This window comes from Carassius auratus, chromosome 19 (genome assembly GCF_003368295.1).
Source record: "Carassius auratus strain Wakin chromosome 19, ASM336829v1, whole genome shotgun sequence".
Classification (NCBI taxonomy): domain Eukaryota; kingdom Metazoa; phylum Chordata; class Actinopteri; order Cypriniformes; family Cyprinidae; genus Carassius; species Carassius auratus.
Window position 1 is genome coordinate 19,797,080 of NC_039261.1, and position 21,123 is coordinate 19,818,202.

The 21,123-nt window shown below is 44.2% G+C and overlaps 1 protein-coding gene across 1 annotated transcript; it reads right to left on the reverse strand.

Annotated features, from left to right (window-relative positions):
- Positions 1-1,122: 1,122 nt before the first annotated feature.
- Positions 1,123-16,605, reverse strand: LOC113119727 (adhesion G protein-coupled receptor B1-like). The gene is made up of 32 exons (XM_026289352.1): positions 16,143-16,605; positions 13,253-14,098; positions 12,277-12,426; positions 11,732-11,827; positions 11,483-11,647; positions 11,231-11,395; positions 10,923-11,087; positions 10,636-10,800; positions 10,449-10,550; positions 9,871-9,977; positions 9,599-9,793; positions 9,452-9,520; positions 8,961-9,069; positions 8,733-8,876; positions 8,568-8,643; positions 8,052-8,154; positions 7,880-7,923; positions 7,075-7,198; positions 6,219-6,322; positions 5,679-5,781; positions 5,438-5,588; positions 5,283-5,352; positions 5,122-5,188; positions 4,953-5,038; positions 4,700-4,871; positions 4,523-4,618; positions 4,402-4,438; positions 3,513-4,147; positions 3,374-3,409; positions 3,176-3,280; positions 3,006-3,056; positions 1,123-2,912 (listed from the first exon to the last, which is right to left on the reverse strand). The coding sequence occupies exons 2-32, from the start codon at positions 13,959-13,961 to the stop codon at positions 2,715-2,717; spliced, it is 4,599 nt and encodes a 1,532-aa protein (XP_026145137.1). The 5' UTR covers positions 13,962-14,098; positions 16,143-16,605; the 3' UTR covers positions 1,123-2,714.
- Positions 16,606-21,123: the final 4,518 nt, after the last annotated feature.

Genomic DNA, 21,123 nt, shown 5'->3' on the forward strand with positions numbered 1-21,123 from the left:
GTCCCATCTGGGTCGCCAAATGTAGTGTATTTTCTTCTTCCATGGATCTGAGGAATCACACTATCTCAGGGTTTTGTTTCAATAAGAAAGATTTTATTTTCAAGAGAAAATAAAACCGAGAAAGCTCTGCAGAACAGTCTGTCGAGTCTGTGTCGGTTCTCTATTTTATACAGTGCTTCTGAAGGCGTGCCCATGTTCAGTACATATGGTTCTGTCTATCACATATATTTTGTCATATGTCCAAATAGAGTGTGCAGCTGCACCATATACTATTTCTGCACATTCCATTCTCAGGCAGGCCTCTACATACAGACCATATACTATACCCCTGCACTCTCTGCACATTCCATTCTCAGGCAGGCCTCTACATACAGTCAAACTCATGATTATAACAGTAGAATAACTTGATACATAAATGGCTAGCTTCACATTGATTATGCCTGATTAATTTACATATTGACCAATAAAAATCTTCCACAAGATCCTGTAAACAAAGCAAATTTAGTTTTATCGGTAATAAGCTGAATTTGCCTGCTGTGTCCAAAACAGACTAATTTCCTGAAAGAAAGAGCCTGATGCTAATGATCAAATTATATATAGATTTGTTTTATACTGTTGCTGTGTAAAGTTTTGCTCATATATATATATATATATATATATATATATATATATATACATATATATAGACCAAATAAAAACATGCATTTTAGGGAAAATAATTGGAAACAATTTTGATATTGATGACGTTAATTTACATTTACTCATAAAAAGACATTAGGCAAGAAAACAAGATATTTTTTTCCCCAAACTGCTGTCATTAAAGCTGTAGTACATGTGTTGTATGTGTTGTTTGGGGTGTCAGTTTCATGTTCTGAGTCAGTGATTGGTAGCTTGATGCTATCAGAACATTAATCTGTTTGTTTAAGATGCTCAATAGCTCAACTTCTGGCTTGACCAATCATGGGAGTTTTAGAGCGGGACTGAAATGTTTGACTGATCAATGACAGGTAGAGGAGGGAGTGTTCAAGAAACCCAACAGTTATTAATTTTCTGCTCACTTTGGTGCTGCTAGTAGTGCACACATTTTTTTTTTTGATTCAGAAAAGTAAAGAACAGAGACTGTAATGTTTAGTTATTTTATTTTTATTAGAAACGAGACACCTTCGCCTGTTGTTCTTAAAACAATCACAAGAGGAAGTGAAACACACAGAGACTCTGGTGTTGGAGATTCAGACCGACATCAGGAACCTCACAGGAATGAGGAGACACAAGGTTTAGAAACAGGACACAAACAGGTTTATAAAACAAGAGACCATACAGACGACCGAGGGTTCAGTGTCTCAACAATATAGAGGAATCAAGTAAAAAACTCTAGGGCATTTTCCTGAAGCACAGTCAGATATATCTCTATGCTATTATTATGATAGCATTTTTTCTTTCCTGAAAGTTCTTTTAGCAGCAAGACACGTCTTGTTTTGTCCTTCTCACATAATAGCTAAAATAGTCCATGAACAGTGTTGTCATAAAGGTTTCTATATGCTCTATAAAGATGATATAAAACTCTGAAAATAGTTAACAAAAACCTGCCAAGATTCCAGTCCTTCTTGGGCATCAAGCATATGTCCTCAAATTGCACTGATGCCAGTCTATTGTTTGGCATAACTACTTCCGGCACTGCGGAAGTTCACAGGTGGGCAGGAGCCCATAACGTGTGCTGGGGCTTCGTTCAAAAGGCCGTAGAAAGAGCTGCTGGTGAAAATGGAGGGAACACAGTGGTCTGATCCAATGGAGCGGAGGAGGAAACAACAGCTCGTCCTCAAAGAGTCCAAGGCTACACAGTCACTGCTGCTCCAACTACATTACCCAGAATGCTGAGAATATCAGCTGCTCATGCTGGGATAGATCGTCCTGCTGCTGTTTCGGGAATGAACGGACCGTTTCATATGGTACTTAAAATTAAACATTGATGAACACAGGTATGAAGACAAGAGGAGAAACACTATCATCAAAATCATAACATGATCATAAGAACAAAGAAATAACATTCATAATAATAACTTGTTACAATAACAACAAAGGAATTATGGGAAGTAAATGCTCAGCTCTTTATAGTCAAGTTTTCAGTACAATTATTTTCCCAAAGTTTGATGGAAGCGTCCAGAATTGCTTCACGCAAACCGCTAAAAACAAAGACCACAGCGATGGTAGTTTATCTGTGTCCATTTGGCACAGCTAACAACCCCTAGAGGCTCATGGGAGACATCGGCCTCTTGACCAAAGAAAACGCTCTGGAAGGGGCCGCCAAAGGCCAAACTCGAGCAGCCAAGAAAGCGTTCGTCCCTTCTGCAGGAAGATTCGCACCATTCCTAAACGGAATTGCGGAAAAATGAAAGTGCACAGGCAGGCGTCCACACCACCTCCTGGACCAGATGGAAGCGTGTTGGGAAAAGCTCTCGATGAACCGACCAGAATCTTTCCCCTCGTGGAGAAAACCTTTCTCCCTGTTCAGATACCTTCTTATGAGGTCAGTGTCATCTTGAGCTGAGAGCTACTTCTGAAGCCGGAGAGACACATATTCAAATGACAGATGGGTACAGCACTCCCCTCTCGGGTTCCTCTCTACCTCTCTGCACTCTGCATGCTCATCCCTTCATTTCAGCTCTCTTTCCCAAATCAAAAGCAGACCGAGGTGTTCAGGGTTAAACGCTGTGCCCTCACACCTCTGTCTGCAGGTCGATGATATCTTGGCCCACCAGAGGGATTGTCGCTCCGGCTTTTTCCCATTCCATGCCTTGGAGATCCAGAGGAGATGCCTGCAATGGCTCCATGTCCTTCCGGACCCAGGCAGGAGGAGACGCCTGTGACCTGCTCGTGCTCTCCCAGGAACGATCCATTGCTCCCTGCTGCTTATCCTAAAAAGGAACATTAGGAAACAGAGTTAGAGACCATGCAGTTTGGAATGAGAAAATGTCCTTCTCATTCAGTCAAAAGAGCGAGACACTTACGCTGTGGTTTGTCTTATCGCTTCCAGCGGAGGAAACGCTCCATCTGACGGACTGCAGAGAGAAGATAACATTACTCTAAAGACCAACCAATGAAAGTAAGTGAGCATGGTACAGCTCTGAACAGCTCTGATCAGTTCCACACATGAGCGACATGAAGTTTGGCGGCTCACCTTGCTGTCGGATGCTGGTGACTCCCTGTCCTTCTCAGCAGGATGCATCTTCCTATTGAGGTCCTGGAACATGTTCTGATGGCGTTTGCGTGTGTGCATGATTTTCTACATGATAAAGAAGGGAACAGTTAAAGCTGCACTGTTATAGATTTAAATTCATGTAACTCCACAGTGGAACACTCTGTAGTGAGTAACTACCTCAAAATCCAGTTCTGCGTAACGAGATTTCTGCCTCTGTGAGAGTTAAACCGAAAGAGCGACAGCAAACTTAAGTATCATGTACATTGCGTAATTCTTCAGATGCAGAATTCAACGAAGTGTAAATGTAATTTCTTACCCCCTCACTGACTTCCAAAGAACTCATGGACAAGGTGGAGATGGTTTCGCTTTTGGACATCATGGAGTTCATGGAGTCGAATGTGTCGCCCAGACTGCTGGTCACGTGACTCTCGCTGGAGATATTGTGGATGTTCTGAATGGGCGAGTCGCGCTCCGAGTATGATACGCTAACACGGTCAGCGGGGAGAGTCTTAACAGCGTAGGCAGCTTGCGGTTCAGCAAAGGTTCCACTCAGATGCATGAGACGGGCCTGTGGGAGATCGGTGCTGATGTTGTATTTGCTGGAGTTACTGGAGTCGTCCTTGGGTTTGGAACGAAGGGTTGAGGTGGTGTTGGGCAGGAGCACATAACCGCTGCCATCCGGACAGATGCTCTCGGCCTGAGCGAGGGCCAGATCAGCATCCAGCTGCTTGAAGAGCTCACTGTCACACACATACACGGGTTTGCCACAGGACGGGTCGACTCCGTGACCTTTCTCTCTCCGTAGGGTGAGCGTGTGGCTGGAGTACTCTGGGACGGGGGGAATGTGGCTTTTTCCGCTGGGGTTAGATGGAAGGGTATGGAAATTCGGGCCGAGGGGAAGGGGCATCTGTGGAGGGGGCATCTTCTCCTCAGAGGAGCTCTTCATTCCACCTGAAGGGAGGCAAAGAGGAAGGTCAGATCACGAGGCATGGATAAGCCTTGGATAAGCCCCCCAGTTTCTTTGCAGGGGTGTCCAATCCTGCTCCCGGAGGGCCAATGTCATGCATAGTTTAGCTTCCAGAAAACCTTGATTAGCTGATTGAGCTGTGTTTAATTATGGTTGAAGCTAAACTCTCCAGGAACAGGTTTGGATACCTCCGTTGTATGGCAATATCAATGTGGCAATTTTTTGTTTATATCCTCACCTGGTCGGTTTGAGTCGCCATCCTTCTCAAAGTCAGACTGCACACAGGAAAAAATAAATTTGATTTATAAATGCCCTTTTTAAAATGTAAAATGCATGAGAATACTTTCATGTAGACTCACCACGAGCTGTGTGTGGCCGTTCTGCAGGGAGCTGCCGGAATCACCATTTCCATCATCTTTGCGGTCCACCACACGGCACTTCACTGCATCTTGAACCTGAAAAACACACATTTATTAGCTCTAGCATACTCAAAGACACATTAAACACATATGTGCTTTGATAGTAAGCGTACTGACCTCTCTGCGCAGGATGCAGTGCACCATGACAATGATGAATCCCTCCAGAGAATCAAAGACAGCAAAGAGGATCTGGAACAGTGCAGAGCGGCGGTCTGTGATGGCCAACACTGCAGACATCCACGTCAGAGCGAGAAGAGGGAGAACCACACAGGAGCTCCACAACGATGCCCTGAAATACAGTGCATTTAATACTTGCTCTGGACTCTTCAGTATGACTGGAGTTTAATCAGGAGTGTACAGTATGTCTTACCCAGCTCTCTCTTTCAGCTTAACATCCGTGATGCCATCCTTGGACACAAGCTTGTTGAAAACCAGAATTCCAATCACCATGTTGACCTGAAGACACACAAAAAGACATCAGTGAAGCCTCAACAATGCACATGCTGTCGATCATGCAGTGTCCAAGAGCGGCTCCTCACCAGAACGACAGCAGCTGCTGGACCCACAAATGAGTACAAGAGACCGCCTTCAAGAGACAACCAACAGCTGTGGGGAAAGAAGAAGAAACACCAGTGTTAAACTAACAAAGACACACATGGAAAGAGAAAGACAAGCAATGAAAGAGATGGGAAATACTCACTAGTTGACGGTGCCGTATCCTTTGGCTTTGGTGAAGCCGACCGAAACAGCGACGACTAAAGCAGGCAGACCTGAGAGAGAATCCAGAGAGAGTTAAACACCCCATCGCTTGAGACATGCAACACTCTACAGAAGCACAAACACAAACACACTCACCCCATCCCAGACACAGGAAGCGCTTGCGGATGATGCGGTTACGCAGGCGGCCTGTAACGGCCATGTAGGACTGCCACGCCTCCGTCAGGACCCAACAGAACGAGGACAGGAAGAAGAACTGCAGCAATGCCGCCACCAAAGCACACATGACCTGCGAGAGACAGATGGAGTGACAGGTGAGCCGCTGGTCGTCAGAGCTGATGTGTGCTGCGAACAGTCAGCTTCAGGCTCGGGGTGATACCTTGTTCCGTGCTTGTGTCTGACTGATCAGAATGAGGGCGTTGGAGCAGATGATTGACAGACAGAAGTTGATCAGGATCACTGAGCGCTCAGAACGGATGTACCTGAGAAGAGAGAGAGAGAGAGAGAATTAATAAAATTCCATCAACCAAACCAGAGTTTTTTTTATAGATTGGGGTCTGAGAAAAAGTTTAGAGATATATATCCATATTAAAATATTTTAGTCAACTTCTCACAATTAGTTAACTATTAACTATGCTATATAAGTACTAATAATCAGTCAATATGCTAACAATATGCATGCTAGTAAATACTGTAAACTGGTTCTTAAAGTTCTACCAAAATACACATACTTCTAGAGCTATTTTACTGTATTAATCTAAAATTTGACAGTTAGGTAGTGAACATCTCATTTATTGGTTCATGACATCAAAATGTTTGTAACACAACCTTTTTGATGCAACCAATTAATAAACCACACATCAATTAAATGAATCATAACAATCAATCAGTAAATGAAGCATTAGGATAAGTTTCTTACTTCCACACAGAGACGTAGATGATGATGAGGAGGAGGAGCGTGAGGGAAGACACCCCGCATCCCACAATCATCGTAACCGACGGCAACAGAGATTTATCCATGTTCTGTGAGGAAACACGGTAACATCAGTGTTAATGCACACACACACACACACAGCTCCCTCTGGACAGAATGACTGGCAGAAACAGGGCAGCTGATGTGAAGGAGACGTGGAGGTGATAGAGATGCTCTACATTCCTCCACTGCTGCTGTGCGTGTGTTATATTATGAGCTGCTTTCCACCTTCATGTGCCCTTGCAGAACGAAACGCATCATCATATTTCCTCTCAAAAGACACACACACTGAAGGCATGTAAAAGGTCTTTTAAACCCGCTTGCACTGCGTGATGTTGTTTAAACGGAGGCATTGTGTCTGGACGTGCTGCGTTGCAGAGCAGAGAGTTTATTTTCTCTAGTGCTGACAATTACAGCGCAGGGCTGCGGATGCAGTTGCCATGGCAACTGCTTCTGCACCAAAAAATCAAAAACAACGATCACACGAACACATTAAAGCACCAAACAAATACGAGAATGAAAACAATAGGCTCCATCATCGATCATCAGATTCCTGAAGAGGATTTGATGTTGTGATGAGAAGCGATTGATCACGACACCGCATCATCTCTGTTAACTATCAATCAAACCGTTGATAGATAAAGACTGAACTCACGTTAAACACGGGCAGATCCAGTCACACGATGATCTATGATGAACGCTTAACGCTTCATATTCACTCTCTCTCACAAACACACACACACACACACAGAGAGAGAGATGGTGACACACACAGATGGTCCGGTGATGATCGGACTCTTACCAGATCAGGGTTCGGTCTTGCGATCACGGCGAAGGTGGACAGTCCGTCACACACACATGCAGTGCTGGAGTCGCGCGCCACCGATCTGCAGCCGCGCGCGGACCAGGAGCCGAGCAAAGACGCGCTGCACACACACACACACACACACACAAGAGTAAGATACACTGTCAAATAACCCCCCCACACACACACTCAGCAGCAGAGCAGTTCGTCCACACACACACACACACACACACACACACTCACACACACTCACACACACTCCAGACCACAGTACAGTGATGCTTTTGAGAACAATATTAAAGACTGAACTACCTTCGTACTAACACTCTAATAATGTTACTGGAAGAACGTTTGCTCATAATTTTGAGAGAATCTTGCCAGAACATTCTGAGAACATTCTCTGTAAATACCGTCTATGGTAAATACACTCCTAGAATATTGTTTGAATGAAATTGATTTAATTAAAATTAAATAAATTTTTGATTCTAATAGATGGATGGAGTTTGATTCAAGAAGTGTGTATTTGTGTCTATGTGTGTGTGTGTGTGGGTGTGTGTAAGTGTGTGTGTGGGCAGTGGAGGATGAATAGAGCCATTGAAGGGTTTGAATGTGCTGTGAATATTCATGAGGTCATAAGTGATGTGAGTGTAAGGGGGCAGAGACTCATTTGCATATGATTAGCGGTTGTCAGGGAGGTGTGGAGATGACACACTGTAGCGAGGGCAGGAGAGAGTGTGTGACCTTTAGAGCTGCGACAACACACACACACACACACACACACAAGCACAAGCGTTCCACCCACCTCTCGCTCTCGTCCCAGGCGATGCAGGTCTCGTTCACAGTGCCCTGCAGAGAGAGAGAGAGAGACGGGCGTGAGAGGTCTGCTTAGAGGGAGTCTGTGTCATATGTCACTTCCTCCACAGTCTTTAACTGCACACATACACACACACACACAGGTTTTCATGAAGACTCACATTGTGCAGGTGAGGGAAGTCGATCTGAACAGGTGCAGACAGGAAGCCAGGGTTGGGCTTCACTGTTACCGTGACGACCTTCGAGTTGAGCAGCGTGCTGTTGCTGCAGGAGAAGAAGACGATCGATCGATCACAATCACTCGTATTGATCAGGTGCACATCAGTCAGGAGTTCAGACACATCTCAAACTCATCTCTAATCTTTGCTTTGATTTTCCTTCACTCTCTGCTCTAACGTCACATGACTGAATAAAAACAAGTGCAAACGTAAAATAAATAATGGATACAAATCATGAATTAAGTCAAACAAAATAAACGGAATAAATAAGAATACATTTTATTTGATGAATTAAACAGAATTGAGTAAATTCCCATTAAAACCCCAGTGACTTAAGACTGGTTTTGTGCTACAGCTTCACATTAGAAACACACAAACAAACACATAACACTTGAGTTTCATCAGGGAATTCATATAAGCGTTTATCAGCACAATACAATCACTGTTTAACTCTTGTACCTCTGGAAGGACAGGATGGGAGCCAGATTTCTGTAGAGAACGATCCCGGTAACAAACCCAGTGCTCTGCTCAGCATCTACACACACATTCAGAGCCGCATTAGTCTCCTTACACACCAAACACATGCCAGAGTGTGTGTGTGTGTGTGTGTGTGTGTGTGTGTACCTGGCACGTCTAGACTCAGAGCGCTGCGGGACACTGTGACTTTCTCTTCTGAGTTGCGGACCCAGTCGATCATCCCACGCCAGCCCTTCAGGGGGAAGGTCACATCAGAGGTCATGGTGCGCGGACGCTTCTGGACGCTGAGCTCTGGAGAGACGGTCAGGAAACCACAGTCAGAAACACACTCATATATCCACCGCTGCCTCGTACTCCTGACCTGCTCACACTCACCAAGATTGTCTGTGACCTCGTAGATGTCCTGGAAATCTCTCATCTGACGTCCGATCATGTCAATGAAGCTCTCCACCAGACTGAAGAACTCCTTGATGTTTGCTCCCATCTGCAGCAGAGCAAAACAGCACTGATATAGAGAGATATACTCAAATAAAAATAACCAAAACTAAATAAACTGACATCAGCACATACAACTGCTACAATATCTAACTAAAACAGGAACTGAAAATATTAAAAAAGCTTACTGAAATTCTTCACAAATACTATAATAGTATTAATAGTACTGAAAGCACACAGAGAGCGTCTCGGTTCTCCTCTGAATGGTCTGATGACTGATTCATGAGCTGACGTGTGTGTGTCGGCGGTGACTGCTGTCGCAGATTGTCATGTGGGCGCGCTTCTTTAGTTCTCTCTTTTAGCATGAAGACACAGTGTGAGGACACATGCTTCACCCTCACACACACACACACACACACACACACACTCACCAGCTGAGCTTCGTCCCATTTCTCTTTGTGTGTCTCCTGCAGTAAGTTACTGATGGTGTGAGCATAATTCTGTGGGTTAAAGAAATCAATGTAATTAGATCAGTGTTTCTCTCACATACTCTTATTTCACATGGAGGTTTAGCGTACCTCCACATCTGCATTGCTCAGGCTCATCTTTGAGCCTCTGAAGATCTCTGTGCTGTTCCTCAGGACCTCCATCACAGCCAGCAGGTCACCGCTGTACTTCAGATTATCTGTTGACACCATCCTCACTTTAGACAGCGCCTCGGACACACCGTCCACCAGCTGACCGCTCTGAGACGGAATCACATGATCACGCATCTGGAAGGAGAAGGAAGCTTGAGAATCCAGTCCTGAAGCCTTTATGCTAACATGAAGTATGAGTAGATGGAGCTTACCAGGCTCTGGATGTGCTGGAATTCCTTGGAGATGCATTTGATGTGAGTGGGGTTCTCCCAGAAGGCCAGACCCACGGCGTCCAGTGTGCATCTGCGCAGGATCAGGCCTGCAGGAGTCAGGGAGAGAAGGGTTAATTCTTTCATTAACTCTCTCCCTGCCAATCTCAGGAGACTCAGAGTCTCTGTGTTCTCACTGATATACACTCGGAGGCGCTAGTACACTTCTCCTGAATGATGGATGATGACATCACTGACTCATATATATAATAAAAAATTTTTTTCCTTTTTTTTTTTTAAAGCTACCTACATTCAAGTGTAGATTAAAAAAAAATTTCTTGAATCATTTTTTTTTTTTTAATAGAGGGTCTGTTATTTATCTTGGTGTATTGCATGTTCAGATATTCATAAAAGAAAATACTCTGGGGGCCATGAAATTTGACTGAAAATCATAAAAAATGCTGGCGGTGGCTGTGAACTTAAAAAAAAAAAAGCTGGCGGGGAAAGAGTTAAAATCAGGCAATGACCCAGATTCGTCACAGAAGGCAGAGCTCCGGATGACTGAGATCTCAGATCAGTACCTGTGGCATCAGAAGGACAGGACACAGCCGCTGTGTCTCCCGCAGGCGTTCTCTTCCACACCACACTGCCGTAGTTCTCCTCTCCACAGATCTCGTGAGGTTCTGTCAGACACATTTTATAAGCCCTTCAAAAAGCTGCCTCAAAACTGGTGCATAAATGAGTAAAACATCTGGTTTGAGCTCTCACCTGGGCACCGCTTCTCGTTGCAGTTTCGCATTTCTGATTTATCTCCGATGCATGGGTTTCCTCTAAAGAAAGGTCCTTCACAGACTCTCTGTCTGAGCTGATGACCTCCACCGCAGGACTTGCTGCAACTGCCCCATGAGCTCCACAACAGCCATCTCCCGTCCACTAGAGGGCGACAACACACTTCAGTATCTTTCATAAAAACACTTGCTGAGCCATTTACAGACCATTCACAAGAAACACTTCATATTCATAAAATGGAAAGTATTTGGAGAGAAATACTGCACCTGGGCAGTCTCTGAGGAAGCAGTTGGTGGTTTCTTGCCATTCTCCTCTGCACTCTGAGCCTCCGTACGAGGGACCGTTACACTCACGAGTTCTCTTCATCGTTCCATTCGAGCAAGAGGCAGAGCAAGGAGTCCATGCGGACCAGTCGTTCCAGTAGCCATCAACTATGCAGAGAGGAAAGACAGAATAATTATCATTATTGAAGCTCCACTGTCATCTTCCTTGTTGCATTTGAAAAGGGCTTGCATTATTGAGGTGAACAGTGCCATCTGGTGTTGAGATCTGGAATAGTGGTCAGTTAACTGACCTGGGCAGACTGCGATGTTGCAGAACTTGGTCTGTTTGACCGGTCCACGGCAGGGTTCTCCACCATTCTTTGGCTGTTTGCAGGTGCGGACACGATCACGGTATCCACGACCACATGTGGATGAGCACAAACTCCAGGGAGCCCATTCATCCCACGCTCCGTTCACTGAAAAAACAGCATTGTTATTCAATCCCTCAGTTCCAGGACCCAGACAAACAAATGCAGGCATTGTATTTATGTGAGCTGCATTACCTGGGCAGGCGACGGTGTTGTTGCAGGGTCGATTCTCTCTCAAAGGGCCGGTGCACTGGGTGCTGTAAGTGGACGTCATGCAGGAGCGTGTGCGAGATTGCAAGCCTTCACCACAACTCACTGAACACAAGCCCCATGAAGACCACGTGTCCTGCTGGACCTCTTCTGCAGCATAACAAAGAGTCTGATTTAGAACAACACTTCCACAACATCCGGACTGCTTTCTAATGTTGCTAAAGAGACACATACCTTTCTGAGGGGCTTGGTTTGTCATGACGGTGCCATCAGCATCACGCCGCTGGCTGATAATGGAACGCAGACCTTGACTTCTCTGTCGTACTTGACCTGGACAAATCAACCCAAAGCCACATGTAAGATCAGACAACATGCTCGTGCATTCACTGCAGTGCACATCTGTGTCCCTATAGCACAAAAGCAGTCATCAGTAGCACAGGTATATTTGTAGCAAGTCAACAATACATTGTGTGGGTCAAAATTATACATTTTTCTTTTATGCCAAAAATCATGAGGATATTAAATAAAGATCATGTATTAAAACTTAATTTTTGATTTGTAATATGAATTACTAAGAACTTCATTTAAACAACTTTAAAGATGATTTTCTCAATATTTAGATTTTTTTGCTCCCTCAGATTCCAGATTTTCAAATAGTTGTATCTCAGACAAATATTGTCCTCCGAACAAACCACACATCAATGGAGAGATGATGTCTAAATCTCAATCTTATGATTGTGTTTGTGGTCCAGGGTCACATTCATGGACGTGGAACTGACCGATGCAGGGCTGAGGGTTGCAGGCTCGTCCCTCCTCTACGACGCCCTCACAGACACCGTCCTCAGGCTGGCACACGCGGCTGCGCACCTGGACTCCTCCACCGCACTCGTTACTGCACTCGGACCAGCGGCCCCATCCATTCCAGCCTTCTGCAAACACATCACACAGATCAGCTCCACATCACTTCTGTTAAGTGCACATGGTGGGTGAGTAATGCTGAAGAGGTGGAGGAGAAGAGGACATTCGCTGTGAATGAGTCATGATAACACTGCTGACATCTGGTGGTCAACTATCTGCATGGAAACGTCAGGGGCATAATAGAGGCATCAAATAAGCTTATTGACAATCGATGTGGCATTGTTTTGAAATGTAGGTATGATACCGGCCTTCATAACAGCGGGGCGAAAAAGTCTCTTTCACAAAAAAGTGCATTTGAACCTTTTCTAAACAAAAAAAGCTTTGTAGGCCAAATGCCAGGACACCATGTGAGACCATTTTAAAGGGTGAACTCCCTCTTATACCGAGGCGCTCTTTGGATGTGGTGCTTTTGGAACCCGGTGGGTTGCCATGACAACCTCAAGCACGGGGCATTGATTGCTCAAACGGAGGCTTGTGGAGCACGGCTATAGAGCAGCTGCTCCCGCAGAACCACATCAATAGATGTTCATTCTCTTTTAGGAGAGCATACAGTTTTGGCTGCTGGAATGAGTTGCTACTGGAAGCTTGCATTTCACACACTTGTTAACTAGATGAGCCCCAGAAACAGATCCCCTCTGAAGACCTCATCACCTAGATGGCCATCAATCTGCACAATCTGACTTTGCTGCAGCCTAGAATTAAACTGCTGGTCTCATCTGGCCAGAGGAGACTATAACACTATTTCAATATACCTTTTCCCTGTTTAATACTGTAAAGCTGCTTTGGCACAATCTACACTGTAAAAAGTGCTATATGAATAATAGTGGATTGACTTACTCATGATCTCGGCGTCGCGGTTGCTGTCTCTAATGGCGGGCGAGCACTTCTCTGTGTAGACTCCACCCCTGTAGCAACCGTTTCTCCTTTTGGGAGGCTCCCAGCACTGACAGGGGGTCATCATGATGCCGCAGGGGTTTCCATGGGTGCTGGTGGCCAGGCAGTCTTCTAACCACTGACACAGCATCTCACAGGCTGGCATACTCGGGTTCCTCTTCCCCACGACCAGAAACTCAGCGTTGAACTGGCTGCCTTCATCGTTCCCTTCGTCTTCCTCCACGGGCTCCATACCAAGACGTGGCATCACCTTCCGCACCTGCAGGAACTGTTTGCTGGACTCCAGGTAGGCCACCGCGGAGGAAGCGTCGCACAGTCGGACCACCTCATCGAAGCTCTCCATGCCCAGGTATGTGCGAGAGGTCTCCAGGAACGAGTCGAACTGGAAGGTTCGGACCTGTCGTGGGGTGCAGGACTCGGTAGGCTTGGTGATCTTCATGTAGACAGTGTATCGGCGAGGATCAGGGTTTTGCAGGGTCCAGGAGCAAGGCGTTGAAGGCAGGGCAGTCTTAGAGGAGAACACACCGAAGAAGCGGCTTTGCTCCAGGGTGGCACAGGTGGCAGATGCTGGCCCAGAGGGAGTGGAGATGCTCGGGGTGAACATCATGAACATGCAAGCGCACAGCGCCAATGAGACGGACCACCACTCCATGTTTTCACCTCAGGAGGACGGGTGGACCCTTTGATAGGAGTTAACTGGGCTTCTTTGATCTGCCAGGGGTTTGATCTTTTTACTGTAGTAAATGTGGATGGAGGGTTTGATTCTTCACTAGATTGAAGGGGACATACCTGTGGGAAAACAAGAAACAGAAGGGCCTCAGAGTTAGCACCTGTCAATCATAACATGACAGTCATTGTAATTATCATACTGGAACAGGTCTGCCATCTGAATCGTATCTGTAGATGAGAGCTGTGCTCTCCTTTTGCATTAGTGTGCATTCGGACGAGCCCTGTCGGAGTGCTGCCGCTAATGCAAGCTCTGCCATTACACTCAGACTATAATTACAGTGCCCTTCACAGGAATCTCTCTCCACATCGCTCTCTCGTTCTCTACTGCCCACGCTTTCACACGTGGCAGAGACGATTGCGTCAAACTGACGTCCACGAAGACTCGGCTTGCACCCACGAAAGTGCAGCTCTGGAAAGATTCTCACAGCAAGAGAGCAGGATATTTGTGCAGGAACACATGCCCCTCCCTGACAGAAAACAGCTATTGAGGAACTTTCGAAGTCTGACTGTTGCCATAGTTACAGGTGCTCGAGAAACATGTGGAGCATCTTTGTGCATTATAAACTGCACCTCTCTTTTTCCAAACACAGTCCCTCGCTCTATTATAGAACTTGTCTTGTTTTCTGGCGTCTCGCTCTCTTTTGCTCAAAGACACTCATTCAGGAGCAAGATAAAAGAGAGAGCAGCTGTGAGAGGTCCTTTTCTGAGAACCAGTGTCCCCTTATCTTCATCATCACCTTCCTCATTCTGAAACTGAGACTGAAAAACTAAAGCTCAACAGTTGCATTAAATGAGGTAAATTGTTGCTCTGCTCTGTTGGCTTTCTTTAGTTACAGCACTAATGCAGCTCATGTCTGATTTTCTGCCCTGCATTGAGTTTAAGACACCGGAAACTATCAGCTCTACAGAAAATGAGAGTACTTCAGCTCTGCCACTCTACCTCTTTCTATAGCCCAATTAGGGGGCTGAAATTATACATTACATCTGTAGTTATGGAAACAGCTGATTTTTGAAAGAGCTGAAGTAGAGTCAGCAGGAAGTCTGTGAGAAAGAGACAGACAGAGACGGAGAGATAGACAGATGCACAGAGTTTATGTGAATCCGTGCAAGCGAAGCCAGCGCGCACATTAACCCCTGATGTCTTCTGACCAGTCTGATCCTGGGATGAATGTTAGATTGTATCTGATCTGAACAAACAAAGACACTTTGTATTTAATCCTGGGAAAGTCTGAGACACACATGGCTCTGCCAAGCACACTAAGAGCCATCTGTGAGCTCAGATCTGCTGCTGAGACATCTCAGTGTGTGTCTAGTGCTTTCAAAACAATAACACAAACACCCCATCACTGTGTGCATGACCAAACACACAGTCTTCGACAAACAACACTCATTAATGTCATGCACCTGCAGGAGGAATACTTTGCAAAAACACTTCATGATTATCTTTATCTACATGACAAATGAGTAAAACTATACATTGCAGCAAAATCAGAAATCGAGCTGTTTGCAGTGTGATCAAATCAAATAAGAAATATATAGTAATTTAACGCTATGTGCAAACAAATGAAGCTGCTCGCTGACGCACGCGCTGCAGACATTATCAGCCGAGCTCTGAAAAGAGGAGCGAAATTATCAGTGCGCAACAACTTTAAGTAAACACAGAATGCAAAGAGCATGAACACTGACTGATTATAAAATGCGTTGCAGTTAGAACTAAAGGTGCAGATGCTAAAAGCAACTAAAGTTAACTAAAAGTTAATAATTTACTCTCTAAGCATTTGAGTATATTATGCTTAAATAAGCATAAACATTAAATAATCTTCTGTTCATAAAATAAGACTTTTGCTAAAGTTCACATACACTGGCAAACGATCTTCTTTCACTAAAGCCAGAAACATACAAACTTAATAGAAGACAAATAGCAGAACACGGCAGCAGCTTATAGAAGCGTTTCAGCACCGCGGACAGCGGCACCGCTTCAGCACCGTGCATCCATGCAGACCTCCATCCAGCCTCGCACCGCACATCAGCAGGTAGTTAAGCGCCGCTCACCAAACCAAGTTTGCAATGAATGTGCATTAAAACAAACTGCAGCTTCTGTTACCTGTTACTGAGTTACTCTAGTGTGTCTAACAGGCGCTCTCCATCCGACAGTCTCAAAGTCTTCCGCGGGGATTCTGGGATGCGGGAACGGGTCTAAACGCGTCCAGACGTCCCGGGCTGGATGTCCAAGTCTCAGGGCACTTCACTTCCACAAGCGCAACGGCACAAAGCGACTCTGACCAAACTCCAGAGAGTTTACTACCAACCTCTTCTACTGCTGCTTCTGCTGCTTCTGTATTCCAGTGAGAGCAAGCGAGCTAATAACGGGCAAAGAAAGAATGCGGAGTTCCGGAGGCTCGCTTTTCTCGGTCTGCTTTTTGTCTTGTCTCGGTTCGGTTGGTACTTGTACTCTCGGCTTCGGAGTCTTGCTGCTTGTGGTCTGAAGTGTTTGAGTCGGAGTGGCGTGTGGCCTCCTCGCGCTGCCTTATAAACCCCTCCACCCTGCGTGGATCGCGCGCACCGATGAATGAGACAGCGCGCGGGGGAGAGAGAAAGAGAGAGAGAGTGTGTGTGTGTGTGTGTGTTCTGGACACACTGAAAGACGAAGAGAAGCGCCGATGTGCGCACACACGAGCGCAGAACCGGAAAGAGAGACTCCACGGCGCTTTCTCTCACTGACAGCGAGCGTTACATCATTACACCTGAAGCCCACACTAATCAACACAACTGACACACAGCAAACTACAACAACATTACTGCTAGATATGATCTTCGGAATACATTCGACTTTTCTAGTCTTTCTAAATTCACGTTTAATTCAATGTGTTAATTAAAGTTTCTGTATGTGTGAAATGTACTAACAAATTCTGAGTTGAAATAGTTCCTACAACACCACTTTTTTCAGTTTATATCATAATCAAACTACTTAATCATTCAAACAGACTAATAAAATAATTATTAAAACAACAAAACACGCAGTAGACGTTGTATTATTTATTTATTTTTTTAATTTTGTAGGTGTGTGTGTGTGTGTGTTGGGAACTTTAAACCAGTGAACTTTGTTAAATTTTGTTGACTGAAAATATTAGTTCACACTTATTTCAATGAGTAACTAGACATATCTTTGTGATTATTTGTGAAATATACCACAGTTACAGTTATTTATACCCTAATTTTGGCACAAAAGTTAAACAGAAGTTATTATAAAGCATCACTGTAACACTTTAAAATAAGTTGCCTTTTCCTAACATTAGTTCATGTAATAACTAACATGAATAAAAAACAAACAACATGTGAGTTAATAAGAATAGAGTTGTTCATTGTTTGTTCATGTTAGTTGGCAGTGCATTAACTAATGTTAACAAGCACAACTTGTGGTTTTAATAATGCATTAGTAAATGCTGAAATTAACATAAATTAAGATTAATAAATTCTTAAGATTGTTCACTCTTAATTCATGCTAACTCATGTAGTTAACTAATCTGTTTAATTTCTTCCATGTTGTGTTTTTGTGTCGTTAGGACTGCAGTGGACTTCATCTGGTTAAGTGTATTTGTTTTTCTCCTCGTCATGTGTCTGTGGGCGTTCGTGTGTTTCCCGCCAGGAGATTCTTGTGGAGGCGGGAGAGTCGGCGGATTCTTCCCAGAGCCACCAACGTGACCACATTACCACATCACCACAGCAAGTCATGCAGAAAACAGCTCAGACTCCTTTGTTTTATCAGCATCCAGTGCAATATTTACCCAAACCCCGCAAATGTGCCGTGTGTCCAAATAAGAGCCTCCGCTGAGGGCCGAATTCCCTCGCAATCGCTCCTGAGCTTCAGCCAAACTCTGAGAATACAGCAGAGCGGAGGGTGTGAGCACATTACTCACCGGCGGAAGCAAAGGTAGGAAAACACTTATTCAGTCATGTATGATTCACTGACTCTCCCTCGCTCTGAGACAGGAAGATGAAGGCCTGTAACCTGCACTTAGGAAAATACCTCCTGGAGATCTGCGTCACAGGTTCACCTCCAGCCAGACGCTGGCTCTCAGTGCATCAGGTGCAGGAGGACCGCTCTGAAACACTGGGGTCAGAAGTCATGACATGAAGCCTGGGCCTTCCTTCATCACACACACTGGTCTGTGTGTAAGTGTGTGAGTCCCTGTGAGGCTCTGCAGGTGTCATACTGCACTGCTGCCTCTAGAGGGCGATGTGAAGCGCTCTCTGCTGAAACACACAGGTTTGCTTGGTCTTCATAACTTCACCATCTGCCTTCACTGATGGCCATTCAGAAGCACAAAATACACATCCTCACGAGAAGCGTGTAAAGGTTGCCTGTTCATGTGTGTAACAGTCAAGGATCAGCCCTGGTGTCACGGAAAAGAGACTGCCCTGACTATTGTAGTACTTTTTACAAACAAACAAGGTTTTTCTATTTCGAAATTCCACATTTAATTCTCATTTGTTTCAAAATTTTTCCCTGAACCATTTGTTTTTCCCCCAAATAAGAATCAATAAGAAAAGATAACAAAAACAAAAAGTCATATCAGTGTTTTTTTTAAAATAGTATACTATATCCATAAACTAAATGTTAACTGAAATAAAATATCCAAACCTGTAACCGTTAACAAGGCAACATTTCTCATTTTCATTTAGTTTAATAAGTTAATAAACTGAAACTGATGAAGAAGAACTTTACAGACATATCAAAAACTAGAAATGACAACAAAAGTACCAAAAACTAACTAAAATGAAAATGAAAATAGAAAAATCTAATTCAATATATGAACGAAAAATATAATTATGATACTTAAATATTGAGTTGTATTTTGATAAAATAAAGCTTTTATTTTTAATTCAATAACAATTAAGCATACCCCAATTCATTCTATTGTAAAGCAAACATATAATACGATATGGTAAATAAATGTGAAGCTTCTGCACAGAAGGGAAGTACGTGTTTTACTCTTAATTAAATAAATCAGTCTGTACTCAGATTTATTACTGTCGTGGGAAATATAATGATTTGTCAAGAAAATAATGTCACAATACAAAAACAGTTTGTCCTGAAAACAGAATTCATTTTGTTCGTGTGAAACATTAATATATATTTTTGATATACACACACACTCACACTTACACACAGAGACACACACACACACACACTCACACTTACACACAGACACACACACAGACACACACACACACACACACACACACACACACACACACACACACACACACACACACAGACACACACACACACACACACACACACACACACACACACAGAGACACACACACACACACACACACACACACACACACACACAGAGTCACACACACACACACACACACAGACACACACACACACACACACACACACAGAGTCACACACACACACACACAGACACACACACACACACACACACACACAGAGTCACACACACACACACACAGACACACACACACACACACACACACACACACACACATGTTTGTTTTTGTGTAAAGTGTGTTCATCCCATAGGTGTAATGGTTTTTATACTGTACAAACTGTATATTCTATGGCCCTTCACCAACCCTACACCTAACCCTAACCCTCACAGGAAACTTTGTGCATTTTTACTTTCTCAAAAAAACTCATTCTGTATGATTTATAAGTGTTTTGAAAAATGGGGACATGGGTTATGTCCTCATAAGTCACCCTCTCCTTGTAATACCTGTGTCATACCCATGTCATTATACAGAGTTGTGTCCTGATATGACACAAAAACAAGAACACACACACACACGCACGCACGCACACACACACATACACACACACACACACACACACACACACATTGTGGTGTTTATGGAGTTACTTTGTTGTTTAGGTTCATCAGCTCATGATGTAGAGCCAAGAGCCAAGACTCAGTTTTTGGAGAAGAAGTGAGAGGAGAAGCTGGTGTGTGAGCGTGGGATCAGGTTTGGTGATGGTGACTCAGCTGCGTGTGTGTGTACGGTATAAGTGTGAGTGTGTGTGTGTGTGTAGAAGAGCCCACTCACAGAAGGAAACTCCTGGATGAGTTGTGAGGGATCCCGCCCCGGCCCAGAACAAGAGCCCTACACAGAACACACTCGCAGTCATCGTGATCAAACCAGCGGAACACACTTGAGTTCACGTCTCAAACATGCTCAGATTAAATCAGCTGGAGTTAAGGAAACTCACACAACATCAAAACAGAAAATCAACACAAGCTTTTAGAGTCGGGTTACACTATATTTTGATAGTCCTCTTTAGACATTTTACTAACTAGAAGTAACTTTAACAACTAACAAGTCTAACACTCAGAGTGGACGGTTAGGTTAGGGTTAGGGTTAGTCAAATAAGTCGAGCTAAACTTGACAAGTTTCTCACAGTCTGTATGTCGTTTGGTAATAAAGAGTTTCCGAAAGCTGCATTGAGACTTTTGTGTTCTAGAGCCTTGAAACACACACACACACACACACACACACACACACACACACACACACACACACACACACACAGAGAGAGTTGATTCTGATTCCTGTACTGTGTGTTGAGACTGATTCAGTCTTCAGACCAGCAGAAGTCCACGCTGTACTTCAACTAATACTTCAACTCAAAGCATATGAAACTGAGAAAGCTGCACATATGTTCAATTATGATTCACAATAATAATAAACTAAGAGAGAGCTGAGTGATACTGAAATAGCACCGGGACAGATGTGACATCTGCATCAAACATTGACAGACATCTTCAGTCCATACTTCCTGAACAAACATCAACACGTGTGTGTGGCCTCTCTCTATAAATACACTGATATTAATAAGCACTTGTAAGGTATGATTAACCTGCGTAAGACGTGCAACATCAGGACGGAAATGAAACATGTTATTCTGGTCTTTACTCTCTCAGTGGACAGTAATAGCTTCTTCAAGCATCCTTCATCTGTGAATAAACCTGTCTGTCTGTCCTTCAGCTCCGCATCTGTCACACACGACTCTCATGCAGGGCTTTTTTATGATCTTGAGAGGGTTTATGTCGACT